This window comes from Giraffa tippelskirchi, chromosome 11 (assembly GCF_054371585.1).
Source record: "Giraffa tippelskirchi isolate mGirTip1 chromosome 11, T2T-mGirTip1v1.2.pri, whole genome shotgun sequence".
NCBI classification, from domain to species: Eukaryota; Metazoa; Chordata; class Mammalia; order Artiodactyla; family Giraffidae; genus Giraffa; species Giraffa tippelskirchi.
In genome coordinates this window covers 50140148-50158679 of record NC_137285.1, presented here as the reverse complement: position 1 = coordinate 50158679, position 18532 = coordinate 50140148, and the positions used below count along the sequence as shown (strand labels likewise).

Sequence of the window (18532 nt, the reverse complement as noted above, 5' to 3'; positions counted from 1 at the left end):
TGAAGTGGCCAGGCCCTTGTGCCACAATCACTGGGCTTGTGCTCTACAGCCCACATGCCGTAACTACTGAAACCTGTGAGCCCCAGAGCCCTGCTCCACAACAAGAGAAGCCACCCCAACAAGAAGCCCATGCAAAGCAACTAGAGTAGCCCCTCCTCTTCATAACTAGAGAAAAGCTCTTGCAGCAATGAAGATCCAGCACAGCCAAAAATAAAATTATTTTTTTTAAAAATCATCTTTAAAAAAAACTCAGGAAAAATCTATGTTACACAAAAACGTAAATATACATATACACACCACAGAAAAAAATAACTCTTTGAATATTATACCTGTATCAGCTTCATGTTCTTTATTCTCATCTGTAAGAGGGCTGTCATGAAGCTTCAAATAGATCTCTATAGCAATTCTTGCAGCCTTGAAGTAAAATGGATGCTGTCGAAGTACATCTTCTAGCTTTAATAAGTCCACATATGATCTAAGGGTAATCTTCCTCATACAGTATGTATGAAAGTCAAACTGGTCATCAGTGATTTCTATAAAATGCTAACAAAATTATCTTTTTTATTATAGTGAAGTATAGCAACAGCAAAGAAGCTACAAAAATGAAAGCCTTGGAATTACTTGTTTCCAGGGCATGAAAATAAAAATCAGTAAAATTTTAAAATATTAAAAATTACAATAATTCGATTTAAATACTTTACATATCAATTAAGCAAATACAATAGGCCATTACCTAGCATAGTTTGTGGCTTACATTAGTGACTGAATTATTTGTTGAATGAAAGGAAACACAATGCTTTATTTTTTTCTAGTTATTTTATGTTTATTTGATGAATTCACATTTTAGAATATCAATAAATATCTTTTCTTCACAATGATGCTTTAAAATATATTTATTCCTTCCTTAATCATATTTAAATAAAGCTACCATCATAAATCCAACAGAATTTATTAGCATACATAATGGTGCAGTACAGTAGATTTACATGTTAAACATTCAGCTTTTATATTTAGAACAATCTGCAAAGGATTTTAATATGTAGTATTTAGCAATTTTTCTGAGAATACAAATCTGAATCCTATGCAATGAAATGTTGGTATGTGGGAGAGAAATTAGTTAGGAAGTACGTCAAGCAACTAGAAACTAACACATTTCAACTAACCTCTGGGATTCTGAACTTGTAGTAACAAAAGAAGCATGAATTTATATAAATTATTTATATATATTAAAAACATTTAAAAAAGTGAAAGCCAACTACTCGTAATAGAAATGACTAAAAAGTGAAAGGACTAAGAAAAGAATTAATTTATCAGAAAATGAGAAATTATATAGGTTACAGAAGTACTGTGAAAAGGCTTCAAAGCTTGTATCTAATATTTATCAAGGGCATATGGCATCACCAATCAAACTCACAACCAAGAGATTTCTGGCATAGCTTAATGAGCTTTGTATGTATTAATGAAGAAGCAGCATCAATTTGAAAGAAACATCCAAAAACCAATGAAAACACAGTCAAGATACAAACTTTCCATTAAGTTTTTTACATGAATTCTGACGGGAAGAGTAGACAATGGAGAAGTCTGCTGAATATGTCATCTATATTACTTTTATTATAAACTTTGAAAAATGTGAATAGTGATTTTTAGCAATCACTTGTTATGCATTAGGAAGTGAGAGAAAAGAAAAAACTAAGAGGATTTCCCCAAAACTGTCAATGGGTAACAGAATAAAATGAGAAACTTTTATGTATGTTAGTACTTACTCTCTCAATCTCATGACATTTCTTAAGTGCTTCACCAAATTTATTCATTGCCTTATAAGCTTGGGCACATTCTGTCTGGAACCACATGCACTGCATTTCATTTAAGTTCTCCACCGCTGATGTTCCTTCCTATATGAAAAGCAGACATACTCAAAGACAATTTCTTACCAAATACGTTATTACACGATAGGATTTAATTGATCTGAATTTTCAGAACAATTTTCTACTTTTTAAAACCATTCTCAAAGAGGGAACAGTTAATATGTGAAAGAAATTAGAATTATATTTCTAACCATTAAAAAACACTTGTAAATGATTAATCAAAAAGATCTACATAATTTTGGATGGAAAGTAATATAACAAATAGAACAGTGGCACATACTCAATTAATATGAGTATATTCACCCCTAAAAATTTCAACTGAACATATCTCAATATAAATCAGAGTTTAAAAACTCACTGTACAACCGTATTTGAAAAATGATGTGTGTGTGTGCTCAGTCATCTCCACCTCTTTTGTAACACCATGGACTGTAGCCCACCAGCTCCTCTGTCCACGGCATTTTCCAGGCAAGGATACTGGAGTGGGTTGCTATTTCCTACTCCAGGGGATGTTCCCAACCCAGGGATCGAAGCCTGGTCTCTTCCATCTTCTGCACTGGCGGGCACATTCTTTACCACTAGTGCCACCTGAGAAATGATGTTTTCTGTGCCTTTCTTTTTTTAATTCTTTAATTAGTTTATTTTCTATTTTTTAACTTTACAATACTGTATTTGTTTTGCCATATACTGACATGAATCCACCATGGGTATACATGTTTTCCCCTTTCAGAACCCCCTTAGAAATGATGTTTTATAGTAATACTGATTTCAACTTTTTTTGATAAGGCAATTTAATTAAAATCTTGATATTAAAAATATCAGAAGTACACTTTGAAAAATAAACAAGTTATACAAGTATGAACTTTTTATTCATAAACAAACAAAACAACCAGCTGTACAAACCCTTGTAAACTTGGAGCACATTTCTTCAGCCTCTTTTATCAAATTGGCTTTTAGCATGTATTTTGCACACTTGGAGTTGATAAATCTGTCTGCTGTGTCCAAGGCCTGAGCCTCATCCATCCACCTTGCAGCTTCTTTAATATTCCCAGCATGCTAAAGTAAGAGGGCACACACACACAAAAATAAGCCTGTCAGTATGCTGATTTTACTATGCAGGTAATTTCTTTCCTATTTATAAATAACTAAGACACAAATGCTTCCAAAGGTCATCTTCTATCTCTTACAACCCTAATCTATGTACATCCTACAATCTACTATAAGTTCTGATACCTTTCTGGCTATGTAGACTATGAGCTCTCTGACAGTAAAGATTTGTTTCAAAAATTTTGTCTACTGTTATAACCTCATTGGCTACGCACTACAACAGTGCCTGGCATACAGTGAATACTGAAAAATAATGCCCGAATCAAAGAAACTAATCAAAACCTTTAAGTGAGAACAACATAATTCAAGGTAAAGGTCACAACAGGCAAAAGGATGGCCAAATTTCTGCTCTAAGGACTCATGGAAACGTTACAATTAGGACATGCCGCAACGATCCTCATTCTTAATTCATCTAACTAGTCCATTTGGCAAAGCCACAAAACTAATGAGCATTACCTGGCATTTAAAAAGTGCTTTAAAACGTTAATTTAATTATTTTTTGGTAAATAAATTATTGGTTTAGAACTTCTTCCCCAAGAGCTTCAATTACTAAATTTCATTTGTATTAAAATTTTTTAAATGATACTAGAACATATGACTAGAGATTCTCAAGCAAGACACAGGAATTGAAGAGGCAGAGATAACATGTAAAATTCACGGTAGAAATCTCCAGTTTCATTTTATTAAGATTACCAGATACTGATACACGATCATATTCAGATGTTAAGAGAAACAAACATTTCACAGCAAATTTAGTTACTTTTGATTATTTATCTCTTTGCTAGTTAAAATCAAGAAAATAACTAGACATGTCTGTGCGAATGCATGGGAACATATATTATGAACAATCACATATATGAATAATCATGTGTATATTTGTATACATGTGTTGGTGTATATGTACAAATACAAATATTCCATGTGTTCTGAGCTATCCAATACATCATTTTTCTTAGAGCATTTAGAATGTAACATATGTTCTTAAAATTTATGTCTCATTACCTCATAAGAAAAAAAGCAGAAAAGATTTTTACCTTATAGATTTTAGCTTTCACAAGAAAGAGTTCTATTAACGTGGGTGTACTTTCAATAGCGGTATTTATATATTCCAGAGCAATAGATGGCTGACCAATTTTATCATAATGTTGTGCCAAGTAGTACTGGACCCAAAGTAATGTGGTTGGTGGTTCCTCTTTTCCATCATCTTTAAAGAGTGGGGGAGGAGGTGGAGAAGAATTAGTCATTATCTATATTAAAGAGACAAGCCACCTCAAAGTGGCTCTATCTTTATTAATAAGGAAAGTAGGTCAAATTGTGTTATTTATGCATCTAGTTATGAAACTAGCTCTAAATGTATAAGATCTTTGGACAGCACCACACTTTCTGGTCTGTATCATTATAGCTCCTAGCACAATGCCATGCTTATCATAAACATGGTAGATAAATGAGATCAAAGCTATAACAAATTACCTAAAAAAGAAAACTGGGGGGTGGGGGATAGAGACAACAAATTGTACTAGAACTATGGTCAGGATGTTATGTATGAGGGGGGAAAAATAAGAATAAAGAGAAAATTTCCATTAATGTAGGGTTAAAAAAAAAAAAAGAAAAAAAGAAAGCCATGACTGCTTAACTGGGTTTCTAGCTAATGTACCAAAATACATAAATATACTTGCGATGTGGTTATTTTTAATTCTGCTGATAAGATTCTTAATATAGCTTAATTTTATTTTGAATATGCAAAAATGCATACTTTGGGTTAAACTAAAAATTATACCAAAAAATGAGATAAGTAAAAATACTTATTCTGTATTTTAGTTCAGTTTTATTTTCATATACTCACAAGAAAATGTGTAAGTTAAATATACAACCCACACATTAAAAAATGCTTTTTAATACAAATTTCTAAAATCTAAAGAACTGTTATTTGCTTTCAAAGAAAGCAACAGATTGCTTATTTTTATCCTAGTAGAAGTAGGATGGCTCAGTGGACAAACAATAGGAGTGGAACTCACCAACTCCCGATCTGATAGATCTGCAACTAAAGTGCTGCATATTCTTGGGCATGTCATTGAACCTCTTCCACATTTGTAAAATATGTAGGAAAATGCTGATAATCAAAGGAACATCATGATGATTAACCAATGAAACCATGGTAACGCCTTCTAAAAAGTACTATTAAAATTCATCTGAGACCTAGAAACACTGATAACTCAATAGCAATAAGCACCCCAGGTCCCATACTGGGTTTTCCCACTGGAAGAAACAGGGCTCCTTGGGAAAACCAACTGATTACAGGTCTGCTATGGGCAAGTATACAAGATGAACTAGAATATTTCTTTATACCAAACTGCAAGGAAGCTATCAACTACTACCCTAGTATATGAAGGCTGGAACCATTTGAAACTGCAATGATTTAAAACATCAAATATGTTTAAAGCCATGAATTCAAAATAATACCTTTATAACACCTTTGAAGGATGCTACTAATAGTCAATGCACTATTTTGAAATTCATTAGTTTGAAAACTGGTAAAGAACAAAAAAGTAGGACAGGCAAAGGAGAAAAAACACCCTTTATCTTGCTTTTTTCTGTATAACCTGAAATGCTACATTAGCAGATATTAAATATTATAATATTACTAGTTTGTACTTTGTAACAGTTCATGCAACACATGAAATAAACACTTCATGCCTCCTGATCAAAGGACACACCACCACTTGTGGAATGATCTTGCTCATCCCTTTGTCTTTAAAACAAAAAGGGAAAAAAATCAAATTTCATCAAACCTGTAGATAGTCAGACCTGTCCATGTGAAGTTTCTGCAACGATGGAAATGTTCTAGATCTGCCCTGTCCAATATGGTAGGCATTAGATTTACAAAGCTATTGAGGAGCACTTGAATGTGACTACTGTGACTAATTAAATTTATTTAATTAAAAAAATTTAACAGCCCCATGTGACTAATGGCTACCATACTAGACTACATAGCTCTATATTTAACTTACAATGTATAATAAATCCAGAGGACAGAGAAACAACTTGTTAAGCAACACCATATGGGTATATTCAGCAAAAACTAGACTACAGAAAAAAGTTAAAAAAAAAAAAAAAAAACACCACACACACAAAACTAATAAATAAATAAATTGCAGGAAAAAAGAAAAAACAGAGGGGAAACTTACAGATTTATAAAAAAAAGTTAAAGAGACATATCAACAAAACTCAAAGTACAGACTTCATCTGGCTCTTCATTCAAATAAACTTCAGAAACAACAAGAAAAAATATTTTCAAAGTACCTGGAAATGTAAGCATGGACATTTTCCTTTGATATTAAGGAAGTGTTAATGTTCAAGTATGGTGATGCGATGGTTGTGATCTTTAGAATACTGAAATATACATGGATGAAATGATGTGATTTTTGGGGATTTGTTTTCTAATAACAAGGGAGTAGAGGGAAACAGGTAAGAAACGCAGATGAAAGCAGTTTGCCCATGAGGTCAAAATTACTGAAGTTGAGTGGTGGGTAAATGGAGGGTCATTATATTATTACATGTCGTTTTGGAGATGTTTTAAGTTTTACATAAAATTTTCAATAAGCTACTGTTATCATCTTTTCAAATATTTTCACATAATATACATATCAATGCATCTTCAAGGGAAAAATGTTTAAATATACTAAAGCTTATTGACTAAATAATGAACAATACTGACCTTCTGATCAAGAAATTCATAATATAGTAAGATTTTTAAGACTTTTTTAAAACATAAAACTTGAGCACTTACCATTGGGGTTAAATAACCGGCAGCTTTTTAGAGAGGTTTCATAACCTACTACTAATTCTTCTATGATTGCCACCTACAGTACAAACACACAAGCACACTTTAGTAAAAAAAAAAAAAAAAAAAAAAAAATTATTATATAGTTACTATGCTTGTGCAAAGCATATTATTTACCATTAGAGGGCTAAATAAATATTCCAATTCCCTCTCTCTTCTGATTCCACCCCTGGTCTCTCACATACACACCTTTTTATAAATCTCTTAACCTATGGGTAAAAATTTAAGACTATACACTTTTGAAGGTGTGTTTTAAGGCAAAACTTTTTTAAAAAACTTACTGACAACTCCTTTTCCTGCCATAAAATAAAGCATCAAGCTGAACTAGAAATCAGGAATAGGCTGGACAAAAAGAGGTAATGTTATAGATGTTTTTTTTTTTTAATCTTGGTTCATTTTTATCTCAATTTACATAAATAATACCCACAGTTAATATCTGCACTTCAGGAATCAAGAATTAAATACTGTGTGAAAAGAGAAATTCCACCAATAAGATGACAGCATCAACTCTCAATGTCATCATCCAGGGGAAACCATCAGTAAAACTGAAGCATGGAACAGTAGGTGGGTTTCTGAGGTCTAGGAGAATGAGTGGCTGTCCCAGTTCTAGTTTCTCTTGAGTCGTGACTATACTACAGACTCCTGGCTTTGTAAGAGATCTGTGAGTACTTTTAGTTTATAATTACCTTCTTTGCTTAATCCATCTATAATGAATTTATTACTACAGAAGCTCTCTTAAATAACCTCAACTTAACTGACTCAACATATTAACACCAGCTCTCTCCATTATCTCAGAAAACTGCGGTCACAGCTAGGCTATTCTGAAACGCCCATGTTCTGCTCCCATACGGTGAGCTACATGCTTACAAATAAGTTTTGTTTTCCCAAGCCTGTTTGAATTAGTTGCATTCATTATCATCATTGCAGAATTTAATTCAGTATTACATAAACTTAAGAAATGAGAACAAAAGAAAGAACTGTTTCTATAAGTTGAATGAATACTGTGGAAAGACTCAAAGATAAATTAGGTTGTTTTCTTTTTACCAATCTAGGTTTAAATAAGACAACCACAAAGGGAAAAGTCATAATAATATATGATTCTACGATCAAGACTGCTTCACAAGCATCACGTTCTCACTCTGCCAAAAACTAGAAGAAAAAGACCACACTTTATTAATGTGATTTAAGCAAAGGAAAAAAAAGTGAAACAGTCATCAATAAAGCCCATATCCTAGACCTCTCAACAAAAGACTGGCAAATAAGCACCCTTTCTGTGCACTGATTTCCCTGGTAGCTCAGTTGGTGAAGAATCCACCTGCAATGCAGGAGACCTGGGTTCGATCCCTGGGTTGAGAAGATCCCCTGGAGAAGGGAAAGGCTCCCCACTCCAGTATTCTGGCCTGGAGAATTCCATGGACTGTACAGACCATGGGGTGGCAGAGTCGGACACCACTGAGTGACTGACTTTCACTTAAACTTAGACTGTGCTCTAAGTGTTTAGTATGTTTAATCTGTTCCATCTTTAAAGTGTTTTGCTTTTTTTTAATCCAGCCAACATGTCTTGATGTCACTGCACTTAAAATAATCTAAATTTGGCTGATTCATGTCAATGTATGGCAAAAACTATTACAATATTGTAAAGTAATTAGCCCCCAACTAAAATAAATAAATTAATAATAAAAAAAAAGAAAACCAAAAAAATAAATAAATAAAGAGAAAATGTTTAATAGTTCATATAAAAAAAATCTAAATTAAGATTAAAACACACTTTAATAAGCATTTTGAATATTGTATACATAGCTGAAAGAGTAAACTGACTTACTGGGACGTTAAACAAACTCTTCTGACAGAATTTTTTTTCTACCAACTAAAAAGGATAAAGATTACTAAGCTAAAACTTAGTTTAGTTTAAAAACAAAAAATCACTTCTGGCTTTTACCATGAGGAGGCAATAGAGACAATATTGAAGAAATCACTACTGTACCAACTTTTCATACCTGTACTGATTTATTAAAAAGTATACACCAGAAACAAAAGATAGAAAACAAATAGGTGGTAAATTATTCAGCAAAGAGAGAAGACGATGAAAAGGAAATAAACAGAAAGCATTTAAACTCTAAGGGCTAGGAGGACTGTTAGCAGATTCACAAAGTGCGTACTATGAGCATGGGTAATCAAAAACCAATTATCCAAACACTGAGCAAAGAAATCATAGTTAAAAATAAAACAACCATTGTATTTTGCTTTACCTTTTCTTTATCTTTGTATAACGACCTCAAAGTATTGAAGACTGGTGGACAACCCTTGCTGAAGTTCATCCTTAGGAACTTATCCAAACATTCTTTAAACTTCTCACCTTGGAAGAAAAAAATCTTGTTGACTTACATTTACCCAGACAACTCTAACAAGGCATACCTTAAAATCTTAATATGCACACTCATATATTTAAGACCAAGGGCAGATACTATATACCATAATATCATTTTCATTCCTTTGCAATTATTCTCACTTACCAGATAAAAAGTTTAATGGCAGTCTTCTTGGCACTAATCCCCTGGGATATTTAGTCCAGGCCTCCTCATAAATTTTTAGTCGTTCTAACATATTAGCTGCAGACCAAAAAAAAATTTTTTCCTTATGTAATTATATATTTTTCTAGAAAATTACAAATTTCTGAAAATACATAAAAATTACCATATTAAACAGAAAATTTGAACATGGGAAAAAATATTCATAATCTAACCACCTAAATTTATCAACAATCATTTTAGAATAATTCCTTCTAAAATTTTCATATTTTAACCCACCATTACATAAAATACATGATTTTCCTTATCCTGTTCTGCTTTAGGTGGCCTTTCAAAATCTGACTCCTCTACTTAGTTCTAGGAAAGGCTCAGTTATTACGTTTTCATAATGGCTTTTCTAATGTTCTCTTCAGCCTCTTCTCTAACGTCTCTCCTTTGATTTATTTTGGAACTTTGATTTATTATCTATCCTCTGTCTTGATTTTTTCATATTTCTTTCATATTTTCTTTTACTTTCAGGTGAGAACTTTCCTTGTTCAATCAATCTTCCACTTCACTAATTTTCCTCAGGTATGGCCTCTCATATTTAATCTATTAAAAATTTTAAGTCACATCAATAAGTAGGTTTTGTCATTTCCCAGATTCCTTAGGTCCTTTCTCATAACTGTTCAAACTTCATTGCCTCTCTTCATCCTGGATTCTTCTGTGCTCTCTACTCTCCCTTTCACTGGCACCAATATTTCCATGCTAGTGTTACTACAGAGAATGACCTTCTTTGTTACAAGGTTTCTCTCACGTTTATCAATGTACCAGGAATAGTTCACTATCAGTTGTGTAGGAAATTTAGCTTCAGATTATATCATCCTGGATAAGGACTCTGCCTTTTTGTAGACAGCATGTTTCTGGGACTTGTCCTCACAAGTGGGTCCCATTCATGCGAGAGAAGGGTTGAGGGGAAGAGTCTCTGGACCAAGTTTATTTGTGTCCTTCTCACATAGGAAACAGTGCTTCCCTTTCAGCTTGGCGACATTCACTTGCCCTGGCAGGCCACACTCTGCTATAGCCACAGGTTACCACAAAATTATGCTTCCTCCTTTCCTTTATGGAATCAGCTCCATTTCTGTAAGTTAGCCTTTTCCTTTCACATTTCTGACACTGCTCTTCATTTGTGAATTTTTAAAACTTGTTTCCGGGACTTCCCTGGTGGTCCAGTGGCTAAGACTCCATGCACTCCCAATGCAGGGGGCCCAGGTTCAATCCCTGATCAGGGAACAAGACCTCACATGCTACAATGAAAATCGAAGATCCCATATGCTACATCTAGGACCTGGTGCAGCCAAATAAATAAACATATTTAAAAAAAAAAAAAAAAACTTGTTTCCAAAACTTTTTATAACTATTTCTATGAATTTGTAGTAGAAGAGAGGTTTCAGAAAACACCTCGCCTGCCATATTTAATGGAAATTCACAAATATACTTTTGTATTCAGATTTTGAACCAATTCTTAACCAGTTTTTCTAGTCAGCATTTTCAGTGAATTAACACAATTTATGTTAACAAAAGAAGCAATTAAAGCTTAGAAAGTAAGTTTTAATCAGTGTTACCTGGCTTGAGTGCCTTTTCCAAGCCTTTGTAATAGGCCCAGTTTTCAGGATTTCTCTCTTGCAATCCTCTGTAAACATCAGCCGCATCTTCCAAACGACATAATTGCAACAGAAGTTCCCCTGATTAAAAAAAAAAAATTGTATTAACTAAGTATGTTTATAACTTTTCCTCAAACTTTCTCTTAAAACCTCTTCAATATTGGGAAGTGGGTTCTCAACTCTCTTCAATAAGACTATTTACAACATTACAGTATTGTCTCTCCTTTTTTTAGCAGCCCCAAATGCGACAACTAATCTGAAAACCTAGGCTCCCTGGTTTACCAGTTTTAAGGTCTGTATGATCCCAATTATCTGCTTGCTGCACAAAGCTACCAGAGGAAGGCACTGGGGCACTGGTTTCATGAGAAACATATTAGCTCCAAACTCACATAAGCCTCAAACACTGCTCAAGAATCCTTTTCCCTACCTTAATGGGCTCCCATTCACCAAAGGTATTATTTTCAAGCCAAGACTGCACTTTTGCACCTTTTTTTATTATCAGATAATAAAAATGAACACTTATTGAGTGTGAAAATGACTTTTCAAATGTTTCACATGCATTAACTAATTCAATTCTCAAAGCTCCATGAGATAGGCTACTATTATTTGTGTCATTTTAAAACAAAGAAAATAAGTAAATGTGTCAAGGGTCTTTCAGACAGTTAACTGTTAAAGAGTCAGGATGTGAACCCAAGCAATCTGGCTAAGGTAACCCATATTCTTCTGTCTCTATCCTGAGTGGTTCTCACCAGGTCATTTTTGTCATCCAGGAGACATTTAGCAATTCCCAAGGAGAAGGCAATGGCACCCCACTCCAGTCCTCTTGCCTGGAAACTCCCATGGACGGAGGAGTCTGGTAGGCTGCAGTCCATGGGGTCGCTATGAGTCGGACACGACTGAGCGACTTCACTTTCACTTTTATGCATTGGAGAAGGCTATGGCAACCCACTCCAGTGTTCTTGCCTGGAGAATCCCAGGGACGGGGGAGCCTGGTGGGCTGCCGTCTATGGGGTCGCACAGAGTCGGACACGACTGAAGCGACTTAGCAGCAGCAGAGGCATTTTCAGTGTCACAATAAGGCGAGCGAGTGCTACGGCATCTGATATTAGCTACCAATACTGCTAAATATTATGCAACATACAGGAGACTTCAACCTCCAACATCTCGGTCCCAAAATGTCAACAATACCAAAGTTAACAGTCTGCTCTACACTGACCAAAAGACTACTTTACTAAAAACATAAATAATATCCTGCAACCTTTCTCCCATAGGCCACACCCATCCATATTTCCCTCTCATAATCTTTACTCACCTTTTCCTTGTAGAAGGAACTGATGGTATAACAATTAACAATGAAATTTTCTGTCTAACTATGCCACTCACCCACTCCAGGAAATTCCTAAATTATCCTGACCACCTGTCACTAACATCAATGCCTTTATTACTGAAAAGCCCAATGATTGATGATTCTACTTTTAGTTCCCTTCTATTCTCTTTATATTCCCTGTCCCCACCACCTGACTCACCATAGATATTCAAAACATATTCTGTGGAATGAACTGATAGCTCTGTTTCCTATTTCACTGGGAAAATGAAAGCAAGAACTCCCAAATTATCCACCACACTGTCACATCTACTTGTCCATACACTCCACCATCTCTAACTACTGTGGATGAGCTATTCATTTTGTTATCTAAGGCTAACCCTTCAATGTATCCACTAGATCACATCCCCTCTACTGTATCAAATATTCCATCTCATTATCCGGTGAGCACAATAAGTACAATCTACAAAAATCTTTTGATTCTGCAATCCTTCCACCCATCACTTCCCTGGATGTGCTTCCTATACAGCAAAACTGCTTGTCTGAGTCATTTATGCATGCTATCCTCAATTCCTCTACTTAAATCTCATTGAAATCTACTTGACCTGTTTGGGGTTTTACTACCCTCCTTACAAATGTTCAGAAAGTCCTTCTGGTAAGGTCATCAGTAACTTCCAAATTGCTAAAATCCATAGGTCAATTCTGAGTCCTCAGCTTGATCTGTCATTCTTCCTCACTAATAAAGTTATCAAAAGAGTAAAATAAAACAATGTACTTGAGTATTTTGAACAATGTCACGTATTTCCATAAAGAAACTGAGGCCCAATCTTGCCCCTCATCATATAGCTGGTTGGTAGATAATGAAGGAACTGAAACTAGTTTTTTTAATCTTATCATCTTTCCAATTAGTCAGAAACCTACTCCTTTATAACTAATAGACTGCTCAGGAATGATCAACTCATGTGAAAGAGGCTGTCTTGGATCTAGAGTTCACAAATGAGTTCTAGGCGCCTTGGACTTTCATTTTTTTTTTCCTTGCCACTAGCATTATTCTCTGCTGAATAGTTCATCAGGAGAACAATAGCTATATCCACTCAGCACACAGATACCACACTTCTCCAGTGTTCAACTTCAAAGGCAGTCAGAGAAATTTGAAACCAACAAACTTCAGCTGCCTGGTGTAACAAAGGCAAAGCAACATTTCAGATGGCAAGTCTTAGAAAGTACTCAATTACTTGTTGTTTTTGTTTTCCATAATCAGTTTCTAAACTTTTAAAACTGCAAAGACTCCTTTTTCACAGCCCTCTAATAAATGGTAACACTGGAGATCTTTATTTAAGGATCTACCCATCCTCCTATCATAATCCACACATACAAACCTGAATTTCTAGTTCAATTCATGTTTTCTATATTCAGAAAGATATTCATAAAGAAGCCTAGGAATGTCCCATGAGCACTTTAATGAAGTCTGATTTATCAATATATACTACTGACAATAAAGAAGTCTGTTGTACACATTCAAGTATAAGCAGTTTCTAAGAAACTTAATCCTGTCTTTTAAAATTGAGCAACTGCCTCCTGTATTTTAATCAAACTGTAATATTTTCAGATCAGATACTTAAATAAACAATACTACACTGAGTCACTTCATTCAACAATTTATTGTTCTCCATTACTTTTTCCTATAACAACATCTACTGTTTAAATGTGTATTTTCCTACATTACAAATTATCTGAAGTGCATGAGTAAGAAATAGACTTTGTCATCAAAGAGCTGTATTATATGCAATGATTTTTCAGTCTTGTTCTTTGTCATAGTTAAATATCAGAATAAATTACACTCTTAAAAAAAATACCTTTGGTTTCTTCTACAGCAAGTTTATCACAAATCTGCTTTTCATAGGTACAAAGATGTTCCAGGGCTTCTCTATAGAGACCCGCTTCCCGAAGAACTTGATTTTGATATAAAAGGAGTTCACTATATTCATAATCCACTTTATCAGGGGATGTCTACATATGGATACAAGGAATACTAACAGTGAGAATTTTATTTTCATATTAAAAATTTTTTCACACAGTTAAATACATACAAGAAGTCAAAGGATAATACACAGTATCAACTCATTTTTAAAAATTCCTAGATATCTCTCTAGGAAGCAACTAAAACTGACAATATTAACTTAAAACACACTGAATAAAATAAGAATCCATAAGTCCTTACATACAATAAATAAACAGGGAAGAAAGGAAAGCTTACTAAAGGTAGTATGTCAAATAAATCTAGAAGGAATAAGATAGAAAAATCACCATTTTGCAACTATCATAGGAACAGCTTATCCAGGCAAGAATCATAATCAATGAATTTTGCTAAAACTAGTGGTGAAAGTCTAATGAGGAAGAGACTACTCATAAAGCCTCACATTATTTATTAAATACAAAGAGAAAAAAATAACTGGTTTATAGTGAAGAAACCTGACAGTCACCACCTTAACAAAGAAATCAAACGGATCAGACACCACATGGCTTTTAATGTGGTGAACTGAGAAGGGCTCAACATCACTTCTGTAGTCTCCTGTCAAAGATGCATAACAATATCTAATACTGAGGAAACATCAAATAAGTTCAAATTGATGAATATTCTACAAAAGCACTGCCATGACTCTTCAAAAACACCAATGTCATGGAATAGAAGAAAGCCTTCGAAACTTCCAGATTGAAAGAGACTATAGAAAAATGGTAATTAAATGTAAGGTATGATTCTAAATTGAATCATGGAAATGAAAAAAAAAAATCCTAGAAAGGATATAAATAGGCCAGTTAGTAAATATTGAATATTGGTTGTGGATTAGATAGTAACAGTCTATCAATGTTAAATTTCCTAATTTTTTGATAATTTATACAATACTATCTATAGAGTTGACAACTATAGTTATTCTTAGGAAATTACCACACAAAAGCATTTTAGGAGTAAAAGAGCATGCTGTCTACAATTACTCTTGAATGTTTCAGGAAAAAATAGCTAAGTACATATAGAGACTATAAACTAAAAGTATCAAATATTAACAATTAGTTAATGTGACTGAACTTCTATTATGTTCTCTGTACTACTCTTGCAACTGTTCTGTAAGTTTGAAACTATTTCAAATAAAAAGTTAGTAAATCTATATACACTTCTTTGTCTTAGTTATACTAACTTAAGAATCAGACCTAGTTTACTAGGTCTAACTTCTGGTTGTTACCTGCTGTGTTTTCCTAAATTCTTCTAAAATCTTTGCTGCCATTTCATAATCTTCTAATAAATGGTAAGCAATAGCATAACCAATCCATGATGCTCTCTGTGCAGGTCGAAGTTGAAGTAACTGATACCTCGTTTCCTTTAAGGGAAAAAAGAACACTTTTTCTTAGGTTTACAAAGAAAGTAAATGTTCCTTAAAGATCATATTAACTTACAACAGCAACACAATGATGGAAACAATAATAAAAAATAGTTTTAAACATCCATATTGTGTAGCTTTATGGAAGCATAAAAATATTTAAGAAGCACAATGAAGCTTCCAAGATAATCTTAGAAGTAATTTTTTAAAAAGTTAAGACATAAGACATGGTACCCTTTATTACTTACTCTTCTACTTACTATGAGAAGAAAGAATGGAAAAGATAGTGCAAAGGTAAAAAATTTTTTAAATGCAGTGCCCAACTACTGAGTTAAGATCTACAGAAAGCTACTCAGTAGGTACTTCATGGAAAAAAAAAGGAACTAAATAAATCTGATTTAACAGACTGATTTTTAAGAGTTAAAATATAGCTATAGTGGTGATCATTTTGTAGTGTATAAAAATATCAACACACTATGTTGTGCACCAAGAACTAATATGGGCAGTTAAGGGCAGTTAAACTTCAAAAAAAAAAAAAAGCCAAATAACCAACTAATGAAACTCACAGAAAAAGAAATCAGATTTGTGGTTACCAGAGGTGGGAAGGGGGTAGATGGGGTACTGCATGAAGGTGGTAAAAAGGTACACACATCCAATTCCAAGATAAAATTAAGTTCTAGGAATGTAATGTACAAAATGATTAATATAATTAACATTTCTGTAGGCTATATGTAAAAACTGCTATGAGAGTAAACCTTAGGAGTTCTCATCATCAGGAAAAAATATAATTTTTTTCTTTTTGTATTATTTTATATCTATATAACATGATGCATGTTCACTAAACTTGTAGCAACATTTCAAATCATTATGATGTACACTTAAAATGTATACAATACTGTACATTAATTGTATTTGAGTAAAACTGGAAGGAAAAAAATCTCCCCTCACCGATGTAGCTACAAAAACAGAATGTTAGTCTCTATGGAGGTAAAAAAAATGTGTGTGTGTGTTTATGTGTTAATTTTTCACTAAATTAACTCAATTGTATACAGTAATCCAACTCTGCTTCACAGTAAAGTAACTTTTAAATCTGCTTAGTCCAGTTACAAACACAACCACTATTACAAGAAGGAGGCAAATTCAATTAATTTTTTTAATGGAAAATTTTGTTACCAAAAAGTACTCAAAAAAGTTTTAAATACATTAACAATATTTCCTCATTAGAATAAAAAAAATTCTCTACTTACCCTGTAACCCTCAAGATCTCGCATTTGAATCTGTAATAAAGAAAGGTCCCTTAAGATTTGAAGATTGTCTTTATCCCATTTTAGCGCATTTCTGTAACACTTAATGGCTTCATCATATTTCTTGTCTGACCTCTGGAGAAGGCCATAAACATGCCAACCTAAAGGATTTAGTTAAGGATACAACCTACAAGTCAAGAAATAATATTCCAGTAATGTTCTCCAGGAAACTCAGAAAGTTACAGCTGTTTATAAAATTACAAGCTTAAAAAAGAGAAAGAATATAAAGATAGTAGTAATTTGATACAACGGAGAACACCACAGCTTCTCAAGACAAAGAAAACTGGTCTAGCCTGCCTTACTTTACTGCCTTACTTAAATAAGTTAATTTAATCTTACTACATTTTCTTAATTATACAATGTAAATAAAGAGAAAGTCCATACAGCAAAGCATAGCAGTTTGGTGACAAAATAGAATAACATGTATAAAGTGCTCAGTGGCTGACCCAAAATAAATGGCTCAATAGATAGTAAGAATTATCTGTTTTTGAAAGAGAAGAGGTATTCATGACACAGCATGACATACATTAAAATTTCGTAAGTCTAGGAAGGAATACAAGTAAGTAAAATTACAGTAGGTCATACAACTGTACTACAAAGGGGGAAAATATGTACATAATCCCACTCTCCTAATACAGGTCTTTTTTCACTTTAGATTTTGATTATTGCAAATCACCCAACCTCCTGCAGTCTCTCTGCTTTCACTCTCACTTGCCAGAGTAACCTTTCTAAAATATACACAATCAAAAGAAAAAGGTCTACTTCCCTTTCCAGAAACTTAGTAATATTTCTCTCAGATCAGGTTCAAACTTTTCGATCTGACAACTTTTACAGCAAGAACCCTTAAAAGAGTCAGTAAATGCAGAATGTCTAGGGTGACATTTATAACTAAAAATACATATATAATGTTATAAATTTTATTTGAAAAATTATCTTTGCTTTTATAATGCAAATCTTCTCAGTTGGAATGTGGCTTTAAAAGCCTGAGATATACTACCCTTCAAAATCTGGCCCCCATAACCTATTTTCTCATTCAGCCCACCCCCATTTCAACAATACCCTACTGTTTGAGGACTTGTTCAACTCTCTAGAGCATTGAAACGCCTTTTAACTGCCTCTAATCTTCACCAGTGGCTCAGTGGTAAAGAATCTGCCTGCCGATGCAGGAGACACGGGAGATGTGGAAAGATGCCCAGGAGGAAGAAATGGCAACCCATTCCAGTATTCTTGCCTGGCAAATCCCATGGACAGTGATGCCTGGTGGGCTACAGGCCACAGGGTCACAAAGAGTTGGACAAGACTGAACACACAAGCACACACGAATCATCACCTTCTAAAATTCTATCCTCAAAATGTTTAACACTGCTAAAAATTTAAAGAAATTTATGTTCATCAAGAGGAACAGAATTATATAAAGCATGGCAAGTCAATAGAGAACACTACCTCAATATTAAAAATGATGGAAAGGTATCTACTACAGCCTTATTAATTAACCCTTTGCTTACCTTTATAGTTTCTGGTTACTCTTAACTCACTTCTGCCTTAC

General features: G+C 33.8%; 1 protein-coding gene across 11 annotated transcripts in view; it reads right to left on the bottom strand.

Moving 5' to 3' along the window:
* Window positions 1-18532, bottom strand: part of NAA15 (N-alpha-acetyltransferase 15, NatA auxiliary subunit) — a 65635-nt gene that overhangs the window by 20310 nt on the left and 26793 nt on the right. For 4 of the 11 annotated variants that reach the window (XR_014068621.1, XR_014068619.1, XM_081540599.1 and 1 more), the window contains exons 4-14: window positions 16930-17087; window positions 15548-15682; window positions 14165-14318; window positions 10946-11065; window positions 9327-9422; window positions 9063-9169; window positions 6760-6832; window positions 4007-4176; window positions 2769-2921; window positions 1764-1892; window positions 330-543 (exon numbers count right to left, since the gene is read on the bottom strand). Coding sequence is in view for 3 of the 11 variants with exons in the window: in XM_081540599.1 (XP_081396725.1) it covers window positions 330-543; window positions 1764-1892; window positions 2769-2921; window positions 4007-4176; window positions 6760-6832; window positions 9063-9169; window positions 9327-9422; window positions 10946-11065; window positions 14165-14318; window positions 15548-15682; window positions 16930-17087 (1509 nt within the window). In the remaining 8 variants the exon portion in view is untranslated. Of the gene's footprint in view, window positions 1-329; window positions 544-1763; window positions 1893-2764; window positions 2922-4006; window positions 4177-4459; window positions 5083-6759; window positions 6833-9062; window positions 9170-9326; window positions 9423-10945; window positions 11066-14164; window positions 14319-15547; window positions 15683-16929; window positions 17088-18532 lie in introns of those variants that run through there. The other 7 variants (XR_014068626.1, XR_014068625.1, XR_014068623.1 and 4 more) reach the window with 5 other exon arrangements.